The sequence below is a fragment of the Lepisma saccharinum genome, chromosome 20 (genome assembly GCF_977018435.1).
Source record: "Lepisma saccharinum chromosome 20, izLepSacc3.1, whole genome shotgun sequence".
Classification (NCBI taxonomy): domain Eukaryota; kingdom Metazoa; phylum Arthropoda; class Insecta; order Zygentoma; family Lepismatidae; genus Lepisma; species Lepisma saccharinum.
The window spans coordinates 13,769,652-13,790,462 of record NC_139248.1 but is presented as its reverse complement, the minus strand read 5'-3'; the positions used below and the strand labels follow the sequence as shown (position 1 = coordinate 13,790,462).

Here is a 20,811-nt window from a genome sequence, read left to right as displayed (position 1 = left end):
TACAAATTTCAAACGCTCATATCTCCGTTAATATTGAAGATAAAGAAATGATTTTACACTCAACGGATTCAGCCACGTCCATCTTTAATCCGGGGGAGGCCGGAACCTTGAATTTGGCAACTCTGTAAACCGTGACGTCAGCGGGCCAATATTACTCGGAAGAAACATTAGAGAATAAACTTACAGACGTAAAAAAAAGTAATAATTTTATATAGCCTATTCATCCAGTAATCACTTCATTCGCTCTAATTGTATTCGCTAGTGTATTCAACGTTATAAGTAAAGCAGTATGGTATTAAGTTGTTAAAAATATATATATTACATTTGGAGCATTCCGTACTTTTCGCATGTGGCGAATCATCAAATATAATAAATATCCAATATTGATGTCACTAATATTCTTAATTATCATGTGCAAAATAAATTAGCTACGTCGAAGAGCTATAACCATGACATAGAGGCTTAAAACATGTTTACGCAACAAGCAAATTCCACGCTGAGAAAAGTTGTGTGCATGTGGCATCACACGTTAAGCTTTTACTTGTACAAGGGTTAAACTACTACACTCAAACAAGAATTCTGAAAACAATACAAACCCAAACAAACATCTAGAGCATAAAACTGCCTAACCTAACAAAAACAGTAGAACACAAAAACACCAATTCCTTCATTGTAAACACATACATACCTCCGCAAGAGAAAAACAACGGAAATGTAACCCCTTCTAATTTCTAAACCATGCAAAATTATCCACTTTCTCGCACGGAGTACATAGTCTCCAGCACTAGGCATTTTTTAGCCTTGTACATGCATGGGCTATACGTTTATCACATCCCACAACTACTTTGAACGTCTTACTTTTAGAACTTTAAGGCCAGTGTGTTAGGTCATTAAAGTATTTAGTTGTTAAAGAGGTTCGAATGTCATTCGGAAATGCTAGCAAATAAAATAAGGGCAAACTACACAATATTGGAAATTTCCATACTGCGTATGAAATGTAAAGTTGGCCTTGCGTTTTCTGCTTATTTCAAGTTATTTAACAGAAAATGTATATCTCTATTGTTAATGTATGTTTTCTACTTACATCGCAATATCAATCTGCTGTCCAGATTTGGATAAAGAAAAACATTTTACACAGATTCCCTTATTTCTTTAAGACTCAACATCATGCTATGTAGCTTCATGATTAGGCCGGCGAGACAGCGTTGCCAAATTTCATGATTCCGGCCTGCAATGAAGCTGGCCGTGATTCAGCTCGTCGTTATCTTTCTGTTTATACGAAAAATTTTCATTCCTTGTATAATTTGCATGCTTCGTTTTCTTACCAAGCGTGGCAGATTTGTATAAGGCAAAAATTTTGCTTCCTTATACTTTCGCAGGAATTCTTTTGCATTTGTCGCTTTGTAACATGCCAATTATAATAATGTGTGCATCTGGATGATGTATAAGTACCTAGTTACATTAGAATTTCTTGAAAAAGTAGCTGCTACTTATAACTGTGTCAGAAGTAACTACGTAATTCCAAACATTACTATGTAATTACCAAATGTAACGTTCTTGTCAAAATCAACATCAACAATAATGTGTTAAACTTTTTAGAAAACGATATTGCACTTAACGAGAACACGTATGTTGACAATAAATCATTTTCAGGAGAAAACAATGGTAAACAGAAAAGATAACAGCTGGTCCAAAAGTCTGAACCGACAACAAGTCACCAATATACATTTTTTATATCAATTTATCACTTAACGAAGAAAAACCTCAACTTCTGTAAATGGATGATAGCAAAAGGGGATTCCCTACTAGTCTTCAATAATGGACCATGTTCCAATTTCGAGATTATTGGGGTCAATGAATCTGTGTCGATTCTGTTGATATTGCAGGCTCAGACAAGTTATCAAATTGTTTGACATTAATAACTTGATATTGACAATGGCCCACACACAAACTTCTAAATCTCGGAGCGACCTGGTTCCCTAGATCTGGTAAACTGAAACGTAAACTGGAAAATTTGGCAATAAATACAAGAGACAATGAATAGCAGTACTTTAAAAAAATGCAAATCAAATTTGACAAAGAGAATAATCTGATTATGGGTAAAGGTTATTAGGATTTTGATAGCGTTGTACATTTTTCTGATTTTATGTCACTTTTCTGTCTCGTTAGGCTAATCAGAACGTGTTGCTCGTAAGGTAATTACAGCCAGTGATAAAGAGAGCAATAGGAAAATTGTCCATTGCTAATTTCGTTCTTCCTCTTCGTTTAACGTGTTTTTAGGAATGAAACTGTGGTAGAGCAGAGATTCTCCTCTGCGTATTCGAGCTTATTGCTTCAATTCTTGAACTTGAAACTAAAAAGAAACTGGCTGAATGCAAGGACATATTTAGAGAGGGAAAGGGGGTCCGACCTCCCCCAACCCTCCGAAAGACTTTCCAAATCTGATATGAAATCAACAAAATTCTTCTCTTGACTGCTGTGTAAAATAAAGTTGATTTATTACCGTGGACCTTATTTAGAAGTAAGGATTTGATTGTGACAGTTGACAGTGCCTGCAAAAATGTTATGCATGCCACTCACTATTGATAATAATACCCATTAAAACAATGATGTTGGACTTTTCATCAGCTTGACGCCGGCCTCCGTGGCGGAGTGGTTATCACTTCGCGCTATGACGCAAGGCTTCGAGTCCCTACCTGGCCATTGGTGTTCTTTGTGAGTATCCCTTCTTCAATTTCACCTAATCATCAGTCACCCTCATCGTTACGATTAGTCAAAAGTAGCAGAAAAGCGACGTAATAAAGAAGAAATCAATCAATCGATCTTTTCTAACGGCTTATACATATTCCTCTACCAATTTTAGAGATATACCGGGTGATCCGTTTGAGATGTCAGAAATGTAAACCGTTGTGTACAATAGGTTAATGTACGTATCTCTGAGCAGTTTGTTGTAATATATGCAAAAAGGATGTACGTTTTGAGTGAGTGCAGCCATGTGGCTGTACTAGTGTGCATATAACACTCGAAAATTTCACATCCCATATAAGACATTGTGCGCTGTTGTGGCGTGACCACTATACCACTATATTTATCTTTCTGCATATATTACAACGCCACAACAGCGCACAATGCCTCGTATGGGATGCGAAATTTTCGAGTGTTATATGCACACTAGTACAGCCACATGACTGAAGTCTGTTAAACCTGCACTCGCTCAAAACTTACATCCTTTCTGCATATATTACAACAGACTGCTCAGAGACACGTACATTAACCTACACAACGGTTTACTTTTCTGGCATCTCAAACGGATCACCCGGTATTTTCCACTACATTACCGCGTGTCTACGTTTGACGTTAGTGCATACAGAATGATTATTATCTGCGCGTTTTCCTCAGAGGAATACTAGGAGCGATTTTGTTTACAAGGTACACAGAACGAGTTGGAATGCGACAAGGCGACAGACATTAATTCCCATTTGTGAAGTGATAGAACTGTATCGAACGATGATACACACAGATGAATTTGACACAGCTATTATCAACGAGTTCATTACAAACGAGTGTAAATATAGTTCATTTTTATAAACACGTTCGTATGTCTTTGCTTGGTGTTTCACAGCTATCGTGAGATCGGAGATAGATGAAAGCTGGGCGTAGCCGAAGTGACATTTCCTTATATTCGCTGGATCTAACCTCGTTTGTTTCAACTATTAACATTTCACAAGGCAGATCGTGTTTGTATTGTTAGGTGGAAGTTTACTGTTGCGAGTTCAGCGCCATCTGTCCGCAACCACCTGTAACTGACGCAGTAGCTTACTCGATCCTCTTTATGTATTTGTCCTTCCACTGCCAAGAACACTTTCACAGTTTGCTTGGCTGTCTATTCCTTGAACATATTGCCTACGCCTAGTACAGTGGAGTTCGATGTAAGGTAAGTCTGTTGTTAATGTCTGGACCTCTTTCAAGTCATTACTGCCCTTTGTGTGCAGCCAAAGAAAAATTACAAATGCATGATTTTGGGACCGACATACAGAATTTACATGTTACACTTTTCTTTTCAAATTTTGAGTAGATATGCGCTTCGTGTATTTGAAGTAGTCGCACAGTAAAATAGATTTGTTTCAAGTAAAATTTTCAGTATCTTCCCAGAGACTCAAACGTTCCCAAGAATCTCGAACATATATCTCGGTTTCATCTCGAATTTTACAAATGTGTCTCGTTGCAATCCCCCTTGCTCGTCACATGAAAACCTCATAGTTTTGTACTCGCACATACTCATAATGCAATGCTGTAATTGAAAAGAAAATGATAAATGTTTAATTGAAACATTGGATAACAGATGGCAGTAGGCAACAAAATTTCAGGTTTGAGTAAATATCATGTCAATTTAGGAATTTCTTAAAAAAAATTCTCCAATTACTGCATCTAAACATTACGTCGAAAACTGGATTATTTCTTACTTATCTATGATGCATAGAGTGCCACGTAAATGGAATATATTAAGCTTTTTACGAGAATACATTATTTGCTGTTATTAAATATTGTGTTGCTTTAGTGGCATGTTAACTACAGAGCATTCTGTGACATTCACTACGAGACTCGGCCGCAAGCGGCCCGGCGCTGGCCGCTTGCCGCTGAGTCTCGTAGCGAATGTCACGGAATGCTCTGTATACTGACATTTTACCCCATGCCCAGTTTGTTCATGTCTGTCCTCAGGCAAGTTGAGTCTGGACCTACAGTTCAAATTGGGATCCGATTCCGTGTGGAATGTGGGTCCGTCTACACGCGGAGTATGTATCGACACGTCACGAAAATTAGTCATGGTTCAAGTCCTGATCGGAACGTCAGTTCGGTATCTTTGACACAGCTCGAGACAATAATGCATGTTAGTAGGTTAGGGTTTCGTGCTCTTAGCATATATTTATAGTCACGTGATGCAAAGCCCCAGTAGCGTACGCAGGATTTCATCAAGGGGGGGTTATTTCTAAAACTTTCTCCAAATTCACATTACCATTGTTTTATTATACTTTACTTAAATAATAATAATCACAATTATTTAATAATACTTATAATTAATTAATTAGCTGAATTACTACTAATAATACTACTAATACCACTACCACTATTAAGTAGTTAAGTATTATTATTATTATTATTAGTAGTAGTAGTAGTAGTTGTAGTAGTAGTTGTAGTAGTAGTAGTAGTAGTAGTAGTTGTAGTAGTAGTTGTAGTAGTAGTAGTAGTAGTAGTAGTAGTAGAAGTAGTAACAATAATAGTATTGTCCCAGATCATTGACTGTGATAAATTGGCCATTTAATTTTTTTTCCGCAGCATTTTTTATAATATTTCACAAGCTCAAGGGGGGGTTTAAACCCCGTAACCCCCCCTTGCGTACGCCACTGCAAAGCACACCTTGTGAACTGGATCTATAGTTTAAAGTAAGGAACGAACCACTGAGCGCCTCCACCAGGTTTCGAACCTGGTGCACCTTGATTGCAGGGCGACGTCATCACTCGTGCTGTCGAGGTCACCCTTTGCAGGGAAACGAATCCGCATACAAGTAGGTCCATCGGCAATCGAACACGGGGAACAATGAATGCAAGACGACACATCTATACAATGTATATGCTGAATAGTATTCTTTTTATAATACAATTTCCTTTAATTGTTAATAAGTATATCTTTATTTCTACGTTGTAATGATTCTATAGATTATGCTGCTTCTTCTCACATTCCACAGGCTTCTACTTTAGGATTTTAAGATTCTGAAAGGCTTCTTCTTCTTTCAATCAATCATTGGAAACTTCTTATAATGTGTTTGAAAGGCTTCTTCTTCTTTCAATCAATCATGTAAAACTTCTTCTTACAGCATTGAAAGCCTTCTTCTTCTTTCAATCTGTAATTGGAAACTTCTTCTTATAATGTTGAAAGGCTTCTTCTTTCAATCAATCATTGGAACTTCTTCTTCTACTTAATGTTAAAAGACTTCTTCTTTCAATCATTGGAAACTTCTTCTTATAATGTTGAAAGGCTTCTTCTTCTTTCAATCAATCATTGGAAACTACTTCTTATAATATTGAAAGGCTCCTTCTTCATTCAATCAATCATTGGAACTTCTTCTAAATTTCTATTTACAATCAAACATTGAAAATTTCTTCTTTCTACTTACAATCAATCATTGGAAAATTTCTGTTATGGGCATATAACTTGCAATCATGCCATCTTTATATTATCTCCTAAAGATGAGTCTCTTTTCTTCTTGGGCTTTCATCATTGCTTCCTTTACTGTTCTCATAAATGCCCTGTGCTGACGTTGATTCTTCTATAGCTACAAGCTTAAATTCCTTCTCTCTCCTTGATATGTCATATTGGAGACCTAGCGGATCTCGGGTAATAACAGGAGGTTGAATCGTCTCTCCGCCTTCTTGGCGTTCCAAGATGAATTCACGTACTCTTTTGCCAGCTCTCGTCCCTCTTTTCTTTGGCATAACGACCTAGTCAAAGAACTACTCGAAAAGAACATTTTAGGGGCGTCTAATCTTAGAACTAGCTCCGCTTCCTAGGCCAAACCAAAGGGAATATACCACGGATCGCTAACATGAAGCGCTCACACTGGCCCAGTGCTACTGACAGAAAGCGCAGCCGGAAAGTGCTTCGGGGCGACTAACTTATAATAGCGCCTCCGGGGACAGACAACTTTCTCCTTTGCCAGAGGTAAGTAAAACGATTCTGATTCACAAATCAGAAAAGGACACATTTTGATAATCGTTTCCTTGGTTATCAACTTTCCTCAATTTAATTCATGTTAATATATACTTTATCTTAATAGTTTATCATTTACAATCTGTCTATTATTTAAGATACATAATTTTGCATTATTCATTCATTTGTTTCCTAATTATTATTATATATACAATCATCTGTCTTCTCTTCATATCTCTACAATCTATTTCCGCCTTCGTACTGCAGCACGCTGACATCTATTGTCGCTCCCGCGAACTACTTTATCTTGCGACTTGATTGTGTTTACCGTTCTGGCACGTAACAGGGTTTTAAATAAACTAATACAAAGAAGTAAACAATGACAATTTCATTTTTGCGTCAATTCATGCTTTACTGTCCATTACGGCTCTTGTATAGTCCGTTTGCCATAAACGTGACCATTGAGGCCAAGTACGCATGCGCTGACTGGGTGAGTCTATTTGCAAAATAGGGGTTGAACGGATAAGGGAAACAGGTTCCGTGGAAATTATCTGCTGTTCAAGCAATATTGAAGTTTCACAAATAGTTGTTAAAGTACATTTTTGTAAATAAACACTAAATTTATGAAATAAACATTTCGTACAACTGTACAACATGTACAGTCACGGACACTCCTGGGTAGTAGCAATTCCATTAACTTGCAATGTGATCATTACAACCCAGAAGTGTCCATGACTGTACACCATTGCTTCACCACATTATAACAACAAGGTAGTGATTGGTGCTACAACTGTTTTAAGCATTGCCATTGGCTGGTAGATTTTTGTGAAAGTCTCACTTATCGCACAGAACTTAAACACCCATGGTGGTTAGGTTAGACTGGGTGGGTTAGGTTCTCTTAGAAGACGACGACGAAAAATGGTTGTAGGAGCAATAGCGACCTAACAACAGTCACAGAATATAAACTGTTAAGTCAAATCTGGCCTAGACCATTTAGCCATCTTTATACTCTTAACAATAGTAACTTCGCTGTAAAATACATTAAGAGAGGGCGTTAAGAGTTGTAGAAGTCATTGCAAACACAACAAATTGAGCTATAATAAAGAAAAGAACCGAACGCATACAAACGAAACACCGATGTACTGCTTCGCTCCCCCCTCTCGCTTTCTTCCTTCTCTAACGTTGTGCGCGGCCTTACTCCAGAGATACTCGGGATAGAGTATAGTCCATCTCTTCCCCGGTTGGACAGTAGCACGTACACTGGCCTCAACAAGTACCATGGCAGTTTATTTCTTTATACAGCATATTTGCATAAGATACAATTCATTTTACACGTGGATCAATATACGCTGTACAAAACACACCTTATTACTAATTTCGTTGACCCTGACTGTAGTATAGTAAGTATGACTGCATGTTATTATCGGATCAACATTTCTAGGAGTCTGCTATTTCTGTATTACTGAGACTCTCCAAGAGAATTATTTGATTGGTTAATGTCTTTTACTCTGCTTTTCTCCAATCGCGAAGATAAGAATGATATGATGAAGTTGATTGAGATATACTCACAAAGAACACCCATGTCCAGGGCGGAATTCGAACTCGGGACCCCTGGCGTCACAGCGTGCACTACTTATCACTTCCCCACGGAGGTTGATCCCAAAAGAATTCTGATTTCTCATAACTTCAGGTTAACGGCAAATAACTAAAATGGATAAATACAGCAAAGAAGAGGAATTAGCAGAACCTTTACACTACTCGATAGGCCACGGAAAGCAACATTGGATGTATATCTACATCGTTAATGGCTGTAATTAATAACCAACTGAAAGATAAACTGGCCACAGAGAATCTATTTGTATTCCAACACCTCAGATGAAGGGTATTTATTGTAGATCGTTAAGAAAACATTATTTAGTCGATTCTGGCAATCAAGGTTGGTAAAGTGAACGACTATCCAGACAGGTTCGGTTGGACAAGGCATCCGAGTCATTTGTTACGAATTCTGTCATCGTTTTTCCTCGGCTCTGGTCGGTTGTTGTCGTATCTTGTCTTCTTGTGACAACATAACGATATCCGGCTCATTAGTCAATCACTTTCTTATTGGTAATGGAAAAATAACTTTTCCCTTTAGCCTACACACTTCTTTCTCTACAAAGAATACGGGTAAGTTCACATCGATGAGTAGTGCAGTACATTCTGTCGTGCTCATTAGAAATTTGATGTAGTAAATTGTGATTTATAACTGCACAATATGTATTCCTGTCAAGATATTATTAGAATCATTAAATTAAGAAGACTTAAATGGGCAGGCTATGTGGTAAGAATGGGAGAGGAAAGAAGAGTTTACAGGATTCTTGCTGGGAAACCTGATGGTAAGAGACCTGTAGCAAAGCCAAGACGAAGATGGAGGATAACGTTCAGATGGAGCTAAGGAAATCTGTAAGGATGGAAAAGATTGGATTGATCTTGCTCAGGATAGGAACAGATGGAAAGCTTGTGTTGCTGCAGCCATTAAGCTTCAGGTTTAAAAAGGCTAGAGACTTAGTTAAAAATTGTGGCAATTTTCTTGTTTTAGAACTATTGTGTAAGTCTGTTGAAATGTGAAACATTTTTCAATGTTAGTAATTAATGAAATAGTGTAGTTGGAATTGAAGACCCCGGTGCAGGAACCAGACAGCTCCAAATTATAAAAGTTTTCAGGAGACACGAAAAGTAAGGGGTATTCACGTGCAATAGCTAGAAGCAACAGTAACATACATATTGAAGTGTGCGGTTTCGATAGGAACTGCTGCACGCCGCCGAGTGGCCGAACACTGAACTATAGCCGCCGCTGCAAGAACAAGACTGCTCCAGGAGCTGTCTGCGATGATGCGCCGGCAGACACACGCCAGACAACTGCTTTTCCATTCCTAATACGGAACCAATACACTATGTTGCCATTCGTCACCGGACACCCCTCAAAAAGTGCTTGGGATCATCTGTACATGTCATACAACCTATAAAAGGCATTGCCGGTTGAGAATACACTCATACCAGCTACGGCAGTCAATATGGACAGACAACTCGAACTGAGTGAGGCAGAAAAAGGGATGATCATTGGAGCCCACAGGTTTGGGCATTCGACCCGTGAGATTTCCAACAAATTTCAGATACCCCGGTCGACAGTGAGCCATGTTATCGTGAAGTGAAAGCGAGAGGGGGTCATAACATGCCGACCCAGACCCAGTAAACCGAAAATATTAACAGATCGTGACTCTCGATGCTTGAAACGTGCGGTGAAGTCAAACCGGAAGGCGTCGTTACAGATGGTGGCACAGGAGTTTCAATCAGCTTCCAGTAGTGCTGCAAGTGATCGTACTGTCCACCGGGAGATCGTCGCACTTTGTTTTCATGGTCGCTCAGCAGTTCACAAGCCCCATATCACAGCCAGCAATGCGACCCGTGGGTTTCAGTGGTGCAAGGAACGCCGCCATTGGACTCTCGAACAATGGAAATCTGTCGTATGGAGTGATGAATCGCGCTACCAGATGTGGCGGTCCAATGGACGTGTGTGGGTGTGGCATATGCCTGGTGAACGCTGTTTACAGGACTGTATCGTACCCACAGTGAAATTCGGCTGAGGTAGCATCATGGTGTGGTCCTGCTTTTCGTGGTATGGTCTTGGTACACTTGTTTTAGTTCTGGGAAATATGAATGCCGATGCATACCAAAAAGTTCTGGACAATTCTGTGCTACCGACATTGTGGGAACAATTCGGTATTGGCCCATACCTGTTTCAGCACGACAATGCTCCATGTCATACGGCAGGCATTATCAACACGTGGTTCGAGGACATGGGTGTGCAAAAACTTGATTGGCCAGCCCAAAGTCCAGATATCAACCCCATTGAACACCTTTGGGACGAGTTGGAGCACAGCTTGAGAGCCAGGCCATGCCACCCAAAAAACACCACTGAGCTGTTTGCCGCTTTGCAGGAGGAATGGGGCAAAATTCCCGTCGACACGTAACGCAAATTGGTGGAAAGTCTTCCTCGAAGGGTTGCGGACGTCATTGCGGAAAAAAGTGGCCCTGCACGATACTGATGTGGTGCTGAGACCGGATTAACGTACTGGTATGGGGTGTCCGGTGACGAATGGCAACATAGTGTATGTGGAGCTGTCTGATTCTTGCACCACCAGATAGAACATTTTTTTCATGATAGATTACAGCAAAAAAACAAGTTTGACCAAAACGTGGAGCTGTGATTCATATATCAGTATGCAATTTTCTCTTATTGTTCCTTTGTATCAATTCAAAAGTTGAAATTATGGAATGTTTTATACTCGGTACTGATTCTTCATTTCTTTCACTCTTACAGGGTCTTCAGTGGATCAAAGAACATGTTCGCACCACAATATGCACTGTTGTATACTCTTCTGTTGGTCCAGATATGTGGTAAAGTTTTCAGCAAGACACAACAATTAATCAGAAACATAGAAAACAAGGAACATTCTGTGTTAATAGACACGCTACAGCTGATTCTTTCTAAATGTTTCTCAAAACAAGGATTTATTTCAATCAGGTATACAGGTAGTTCATCTGTAGCGTCTTCAAGTTTGGTCAACATACATAGACTCCAACAAGCACCAGCAATTGTTGAAAGCTTAAAGATTAGTAACAAGCAGGAGTTTATGCAAGTACGTAGGTTAGGTAAAAGCAGTGTGAATATATTCTTTGTGGATACAGTAGTAGCTCTACAGGAGATCCTGGATCATGACAAACGTCAGCCATATTGGAATCCTAGAGAAGAATTCTTGTGTGTGTTCACAGCGGCTGTTGATTATGTAACAATAGACACTTGTTTGGAGTTCTACTGGAAGGAAAAGGTTCTGAATGCTTATGTAATGTTCTTATCGTCAGGACTTCAGGATAAAGTGGAAATCAAAACTTACAACCCATTCTCTGGTGTTGCAATACTTACAAGTTACATTGAACGAGATCTTGACTCAAGGTGTACAATCAAGCAGGACAAACTAAGGAATCTTTGGGGTTATCGGTTAGTAACTCCTGGCTACGAGTTGATACCTTTCTTCAGCAAGACGAAGACAAAGGACGGTGAACTAAGATATATAGGGATAGATGGTAAATTGTTTAGAAACATGGTCAAGTTCATGAACTACTCCCCTGTGCACGCCAAGGATGGTTTTGGGGAGAAGATTGGTAACAGCATGCTGCTTCCGAATGGTACATGGACAGGTTTGTTTGGTGATATAGTGTACGGAAGAATAGACTTGTCTCTCAACAGGTTTTATCTCTTTCCGGATCGCTTGGGCATCATGGATTTCACTGAACCAGTTTTCGAGGCACCAATCGCGTTCATGGTCCCAAAGTCAAAGCAAATTCCCTTATGGATGAGTCTCTTTCTGCCAATCCATTCGCTGGTTTGGTTCCTCTTGGTCTGTGCGTTTGTAGTCATGGTGTTATCTTTTCGGCTGTACCTGAAGGTGTCTCCAGAACGCAACAGGAATTCCCCACATATAGGGGACTTGCTATTCCACCTACAGGTTCTTCTTCAAATGTCTACAGGTATCCAACCATCGTCAACTGCTCCTCGTGTTGCCATGATCTTATGGGTGTATTTCTCTCTCGTCGTGTACGCTCTGTATCAAGGTTCCCTCATACACTACCTAACAAAGCCACATTTTTATAAAGACATGGAAACACTAAGTGACGTAGCCGAGTCTAATATACATATAACGAGCTACCCTTCACTAAATGAGGTAATAGTCCAATCCTCACATCCCTCAATTATCAGTTTACAGAATCATTATAGTTGGACGTACAAGCTAGCAGAAATGATAGAACGAATATACACCCAGAGAGATATTGGAGTATTCAGTACAGATGTGTACCTCAAATACATAGCAAAGACTCAGTTCACAACAAAGACAGGCGTTCAGTTAGTTCACATTGTCAAAGAGCCTATAACCAGGCTCTACCAGGCATTTACAATGCCTAAGGGATCCCCTTACCTTACTAGAATCAATGACTATTTTAGCAGGATAACAGAGTCCGGTCTAAGGTACCTTTGGACGGATGATCTGAGAGAGTTTTTAGAAAAACAAAACAACAACTTAGAAAATGACGACAATGGGCAAGAAGTACGGCTAACAATGGCTCATCTGGAAACAGCATTTTATATATTATTGTTTGGGCTCTTTGTTAGTGCAGCTGTGTGTATTGTTGAACAGTTGTCTAGTAAGGGGTGGAAACAAATATATTGTTCTGGTAGCAACGCCATGGGAATTATTAGGTAAAGCACGAGGACGTATGGTTTAGAACTCCTAAACTATTGTTCTGTATTTGGACCGAAACGCCATGCTGCAGAAGGAAGGAAATAGAGTAATAACTGTTTGAAAATGAAATTATAACAAAAATGCTGACTATAAGTGTGTGGGTGAGCTGTTAGTAACTGCACACACACTCTACTCAATTATTTGGTAATTCTGAACAAATGGGTCAGATTACTGAAAAATTGCTAACATGTTGTGTTTTGTATAGGTGCCTACTTTGAAGGGGGAATGGAAGACACTTTCTGCCTCCCCCAAATTCACGTAGGACACATTTTATGTATATTTACATATATAAAGTATTGTTTATGCCGATCTTGCCCCACCAAAATTTATCATAATTTGCCGCCTCTGGTTTGTCAACTGTTTAAAGAAAGGTTTGGTCACTAGTATCTAAGTTACTGGTAAATCAAAAGGAACATTTCTGCCTGTGTAAACAGTTACCATTTTCAAAGGCCTTCACTATATCACTTTCTTTCTGAAGTATATGCAAGGTAGTAAGTGAATGAGTGTAAGTATCATAATACAAGTAATTCAAAGTAACACATTACTAATTATACGAGAATTGTTTAAGAAATAAAATCGTATGTTGAATATCATTTGTCCGTTTAACACAAAGGTAAAACGAAATTTATTCATATGGTGCAACATTTAGAAGGTCGTTTATTCGAAAAAGGTTCGCCAAGGATCTTTGCTTAATTCCTGACAATAATGATGATGATGGTTGACAGGTTCTTTAATCAAAAGAAGATGATTTAACTAAGAGAAGTTCACATGAAAGACTAGAAAGCATTCGCGTGATGCCTCTCAGGGTATGGGATAATATCTCTCTGTTAGTTCGTCAAATAAAATGAAAGTTAAGTTGGCACTAAGAAAAAGGAAGTCTATTTTACTTCTTAGCAAACTAAATACTTATATCCTAACATATAATCCATGTCACTCAAAGAAATTAATTAATTAATTCATTCATTCCTTTATTTGGAACCTAACAGCTTTTATGCCGTTTTTTGTCCATAACAATACACACACAATTGTTTTACAATAAAATTATCAGTCCATTCCCCCTATTTTACAGATATTAGATTTTTTTTTTTGAACATTTTGCCTTTTACAATTGTATGTTACACTTCCTTAAAAATGATAACAAACTATAACCAATTCTCACATCTGGATTAACAACTAAACTTAACAAATTTGTTGGAAATTGAACCTTTAGATTATTTAAAGTTTTATACAAGATATTTCTCTCTCTATTATATTTTGAGCATTCCAGTATTATATGTTGTGCATCTGCACTTTCCCAGCCACATTCACATTTCTTATTGTTCGTTATTCCAATTTTGGATAAATGTTGCCTAGTACACAAATGGCCCGTTCTCAGTCTATTAATTAATACAATTACATTTCTTGTAGCACTTACATGATGAAACCATGGTTTTTGTGTTTTGAATTCAGCAAATGGTCTGTATGATTCTCCAACTGTTGTAAGTTCATTTCGACACCAATCAAACGATTCATTCAGAATTTTCTTCTTTACTCTAGGGAGAAGATCCGTATAGTATAATGATAAGTTCGTAATATTTGGAAGACGCACTGCTTTCTTTGCACATTCATCTACATGAGAATTACCTGCAATATTGCTATGAGCTTTAACCCAAGAAAACTCAATGGTTTTTCCAGATTTTTGTATTGTTTGAACTAATTGTATGCAATTTATAATATAAGGGGATAATTTGTAAAGACTCTTGTACGAAGATTTAAGAGCCTGTAATACACTTTGCGAGTCAGTAAGTATTAAGAACTTTCGTAAATTTAATTTTTGAACATATATTAAAGCTTGGTAAATTGCGTAAGATTCTGCTGTAAATATTGAACAGTCTTGTGGAAGCCGAAATAATAGGTCTGTTTTATGTTGTGGATCGTACACTGCACATCCAACTCCTGACTCACTTTTAGATCCATCTGTGTATATGAAATAAAAACTTGGCCATTGAGTAAAATATTCCGATATGTGCGAATAACGAGGGAAATGAATATTATCCAGAGACTGTTGAGGATAATCTAATGAAAAAACAGGCCGTGAACGCATCTGTAGAACATCCTGATATTCTTGACAAAACGAATTATACAATTCTATCCACATAGCAGATTTTCTGTTTGTTATTTTTCCTGTTTCATATAAGTGTATCATATTTGTTAGTACATTGTTGAAAGGATGCTCACAATATGATTTCACTTTGAAGAGCATATTTGCTGCTAACATCTTCTGTCTACATGAAATGGAACATTCACCCGCTTCCATGTATACTACTACGTTTGGAGTGCTGTTCATAACGCCTAAACATCTTCTCAAGAATTTCCTCTGTATGACATCAATGGAATTCAATTTTCCTTCTGTCAAGTTACACATTGCCAATAGAGAATAATCTATCATAGGCCGAAAATAATTATTGTAAAATAAAAGCATAACTCGAGGATGACATCCCCACTGAGTATTTGCTATTGCTTTGAACAAATTAAACACTTTTTCTGATTTGACTTGTATTGCTTTAATTTGGTCCTTCCAAGTTAGTTTTTCATCCAAGATGACACCTAAATATTTTACTCTGGATGTAATGGGAATTCTTGTTTTTCAGGACATTGAGTGAACTATTGGAGGTGTTCCCTTTTTACTAAAAATTGTAAAATTAGATTTTTCCATTGAAATGGAGAGTTTTTTACTTTCAAGCCACTTTTGCACTTCCAATATTTGTTCCTCTAAAACAGGAAAATCAGTATGAATTTGTGTCGTGGACATATAGATACAGATATCATCTGCATATTGAAGATAATTGACTGTTGGAATTAATTTCCTTTTCATCCCGATCATATGTATGTTGAATAACAAAGGACTTAAAGGACTTCCTTGAGGTAACCCTTTGCAGGCTGAATACGGTCCTCTACTTTCACTGAAAAAGTGGAAATATACGGATCTTTTACTGAGTAACTTCCATAATATCAAAACATAGTTGTGAGGTATTTTTAGCTGTTGTATTGTTTGGATTAGGATATTAATATCTACATTATCATAAGCTGCGCTTACATCTAAGAATGCAGCTAATACAATTCTGTTTCTTTTCAGTGAGTCGAAAATATACGAGGAAAGAGTGATTAATCCGTCTTCGCATCCTAATCCCTTTCGAAATCCTATTTGTTCGATCTGAAATATGTTTTGGCTTTCTAAAAACCATTCTATTCTTTTTTGTATCAGTTTCTCAAATATCTTTCCTAAACCTGACGTCAAAGCTATAGGTCTATATGATTTACCTACTTGAGGGTCCTTGCCTGTTTTCAAAATTGGAATAATCAACTGTTTGGACCAATCTTCTGGTACTTTTCCCTTATTTAAGAATTTATTAAAAATTCTGCACATCGCCTTTAACGCTACATCTGGAAAGTGATTGATCATCGAATACGTAATTCCATCCATCCCTGGAGCAGATTCTTTACTGTTGCCGATGATTTCATAGATTTCCTCTTTTGAAATTGGAGTTCCAAAACCTTTCGCCGAACGTAGTTTTGATGTGTAACTACATAATTCATTTGGTGTTTCAACTACTCCGTCTGACACTGTAGGTATGAGTTTCTGAATAAATTCAGTCTTCCAATTTGATTTCAAAGGGACCACATTTGCTGTACGAGGATTTTTGAGCGACCTAAACTTATTCCACACATATCCTAATTTCATGCTTGGGTGTAAATTTTTACAAAATAATTTCCATGATTTTCTTTTTGCTTTTATGCATAATCTCTTTGATTTGGCCACAGAGTGTCTGAATGCTATCCAGTTCTCCGGATTTGGTTGACGTGCGTATATTCTTGCTAATTCGACTCTATGTAGTTTTGCTTCAGCACACTCTTCTGTCCACCAGTATATCTTTGGGAAGTGTTGCTGACTACTTTTTATCACCCTGGGACAGCTCAAGTCCATCGCAGCCGAAATGGTTTTTACAAACTCCTCGTATGTAATATTATCAGGTTTTAATCCATCATCCTCTGAGAAATAAATATTTAAAAGTTTAGTATAATTAGACCGATTAGCTTTGAATACTTTCCATTTGCGAATAGTTAATATTCTTTCATTTGTTGCATGGCAATAAGCCAGATAAAAATAACATGGATAATGATCGCTTGTTCTCAAGTCCACATCGGCTTCCCATGTAAAGTCTGCACAATACTTTTCTGAAATTAATGTTAAGTCTATAGATGACCGATTACTTCCATTTCTAGGCATATGAGTAGGTGAACCATCATTTATTATAGTTAACTGTTCCGCCTCCATCCATTCAACAAGAGTTCGACCCAACTTATCTGCTGCCTGTCGACCCCACAATGGGTGGTGGCAATTGAAATCTCCAGTTATGATTAATGGAGTCTTGAATGAACTAATCATAGACCTTAAATGTTTCACTGCAATTTTTTGCGATGTATAGGTAGATGGTATATAGATCGAGATAACAGTAAATATTTTATTCAAAATTTGCACTTGTATTCCCACTACTTCCACCCGATATTCTCGAAGAATCACTAAATTGGGATTAAATGATATGGGTTGGAATGCCAGACTTTCATGTACAAATATACCCACTCCTTTTCCGCCTTTTTGATTAATTACTGCATGATAATTTTTTATTTCAATTGAAACTCTTCCATCCCCCCATACTTCACACACACATATAATGAGAGGATGATGCTCTTCTATCAGTTTCATGAGTTCAAGTTTTCTTGAAGGAAACGAGCATAAATTCCATTGAACAAACAAAAACATATTTTGCATGTGATAACTTACTGATTATTATATTTAATGTTGAGCATCTTCATATGATTCAAGCTCTTCAATAAGTTTCAATAACTGTGAAGTAATATTTGTACAATCGACTAGAATATTTTTAATTCTCTGAAGATTATCATCCACAGTTATGTTCGACGTTAGTTTTGCCATAACTTGTAACAAACTAATCATTATTTGCTTTTGAGAGTCATATTGTGGGATGCTAGTTCGTAATTTTCGTTTTTCCGTTGTTGTCACTGACGTTGGACTGATTTGGGAATTTAGTAATACATAATCTGGTCTTTCTTGTTCGTTTTGGGTTTGAGGATTGTCACACGACTTTAGATTTTGCATACCTTTATTTTTCATAACTTCTTTACTTTTACCTATCTTCCCAAATCTTCGATCAGCATAACTATTGTTCATGTTGTAAAGATGAGGTTGAGAAGATTTCCAAGAATATAAGTTTCTTGATGTCCCTGATTCCTCATCTCTTAGAGTGGCCAGCACCTCATATCTGTTACCTGTTGTAATTGCTGAACTTGGAGCTTGTACAAAGGAAGACTCTGCTTTAGTTGTTTTTAACTCTGGGAAATCTTGTAGTATGTTTGCATAAGAATAATCGTCTCTTTCGGTCATAAATGAACTACTAGAACTAACTTTTCTCTTCGCTTCTTGATATGAATAGCCCTCATATGCTATCACCTTCTGTATTTCTCTCTCCTCTTCCCACTTACTGCACGACCTCTCAGTTGCAAGATGATTTCCTGAGCAATTTATGCATTTAGGTACTGCAGCACATATATCATCATGTTCATAATCACCGCACCTAGGACACATCGCTTTGGACTTACAAACATCCTTTGTGTGAGAGAAACGGAAACAATTCCTGCACTGCATCACAGATTTTATTTTAGGTTGTACCTGAAATATGTTACTGAGTAGCTTTACATGCGAGGGCAAACTTTGTGATTGAAACGTTACGCTGATCAATTTGGTCGGTTTGAACACAAATTCCCCATTTTCTTGATAAATCGTCTTCTTCATTCTTTCCATTTTGATTATTGGAATATTTCTCTCAGCCTCTGCTTCATCTTGTACTTCTTCTAAATTTATATGTGACGGTAACACATATATTAGTCCCATTCTGTGTAAAAGACTCTTCGGGATCTTGACATTTACTTTATACTTCTTCTGAAACTCTTTGTTCAAGTAAAAGTCATTTGCATCATTGGATGTTAAAAAGTAAACCTTTGCACGATTAGGACCTGATGCCTTAACATAGTTCACCTTAATTCTATCTTATCTTAAGTGACTACCTAACATAATAGCACTAAAGCTACCAACGTTGTGTTCCGCTCCTTCAACAAGAACAATATATGGGCCATCGTGCCCAGGATAGAATAAGTCATTTTTATTCACATTGTCCTTTGATTGCATTGTACGCTCTAATACGTTTGCTTTGAAAATTTTTGGAGCATTTATAGATTCCTCCTTTCCACTAACTTTTGCTCGATTTCGTTTTGTGTTCTGACTTTTTGGTTGCTTAGCAACCAATTCAACATCCATATTTTCTCCGTCTTTATTTGAAGACGTGTCCTTTTTTACTTCCACTACTTCATTCATCTCCATTTGGACGTCCTCTCTGCTTTGATTAATAATTTCCTCGCTAGACATTTTCCCTCACTTGAAATTAATTTGTTGAATTTCTTACAAGCAGGAAACTTTATCTGGATGGCCCAGAGCCTTCCATGCTATCTAGATTTAACACTGATTTATCTTCTAAATCACAAGATTATTTAATCTTAACTTACGTTTCAATAAATGTACTGTCTTGTAATAACACTGAACACTTTTACAATAAAAACGATGATTAAATCCACAATTTAACCTTGAATTTGTCTGTAACTATACATTACGCAACTAGCTAATATTTCACCACAGACTATCAACCTCAAAGAAATTAAACTTCTTATAATTCAACTTGATCGCTCTATTCAAAAACCGAGCCCGAACTTTCAAAGTCAAGACAAAACACACTCGTAATTGCCATGGCAACAGCTCTTAACAAGATAAGTATATACAGGTTAGTCACTATCCTGACATTATCAGTGATCGGTAAATTACAGATATTAAGATTAAAGAACAATAAACATTTGTACAAGAGAAAAAGTCATTAAGAACAAAAAATATTAGTGCAATGGGAAAGGACGTGTCATGGTGATTATTTATTATTGTTCAATAATGTAGTTGGATTGATTGATTAATTTTGTGTTTTAAGTCCAATTTATGCACAGTAAAGCTAATCGGGACTGGATCTACAGTTCAAAGTGCCTCCATCAGGAATCGAACCCGGGACCTCTCGATTACAAGGCGACGACGCTACTACTGCACTATCGGGGAAGCCCTCAATAATGTAGTGAGAATGAAAAATCATAGATGGCAGAGGTGGCGGATTAAACGTATTGTTCCGACAGTTGACTTGTAAGTTGTCACCAACTATGTTCATTATGCACTACATTTCTAGTTTCTTTAGAAACATGTACAAGACGATGTCCCTATTACGAGTGGTATGATATCTTATGTAATGTTACAGCATAGACAAGCGTGATCCCATGTAGGATAGTAGTACTGTCTTATCTAGAGAAGGGAAAGAATACAATTTATTTTATAACTTTTTTCAGGATTGAAATGTATTAACTGAAAATTTCAAACAATAGATCTCATGAATTAAACTTTCTCGATGCTGAGAAAAATTAGAAAACTGTTGTGTCCAATTTTTGTGGAGATAATCGTGACCAGAAAGTATCCCATAAGCTTTACACAGGCTTCTGGAAACCTTGAAGAGGATATAAGACCCCCTTAAGATTAGATTGACAAAGCTACGAGAGTTAACCTGACCACCGTAAGAGGCAGTAAATATTCAAAATTCACGTCCCTTGTACTTTTGAGCGAGCCCGGATA

General features: G+C 37.5%; 1 protein-coding gene across 1 annotated transcript; it reads left to right on the top strand.

The window, feature by feature from the left end:
- The first annotated feature begins 11,378 nt into the window (after positions 1-11,378).
- On the top strand, positions 11,379-13,004 carry LOC146003342 (glutamate receptor 3-like). Its single transcript, XM_083141624.1, has one exon. It carries the CDS (start codon positions 11,379-11,381, stop codon positions 13,002-13,004), a length of 1,626 nt encoding a protein of 541 aa, XP_082997750.1.
- Positions 13,005-20,811: the final 7,807 nt, after the last annotated feature.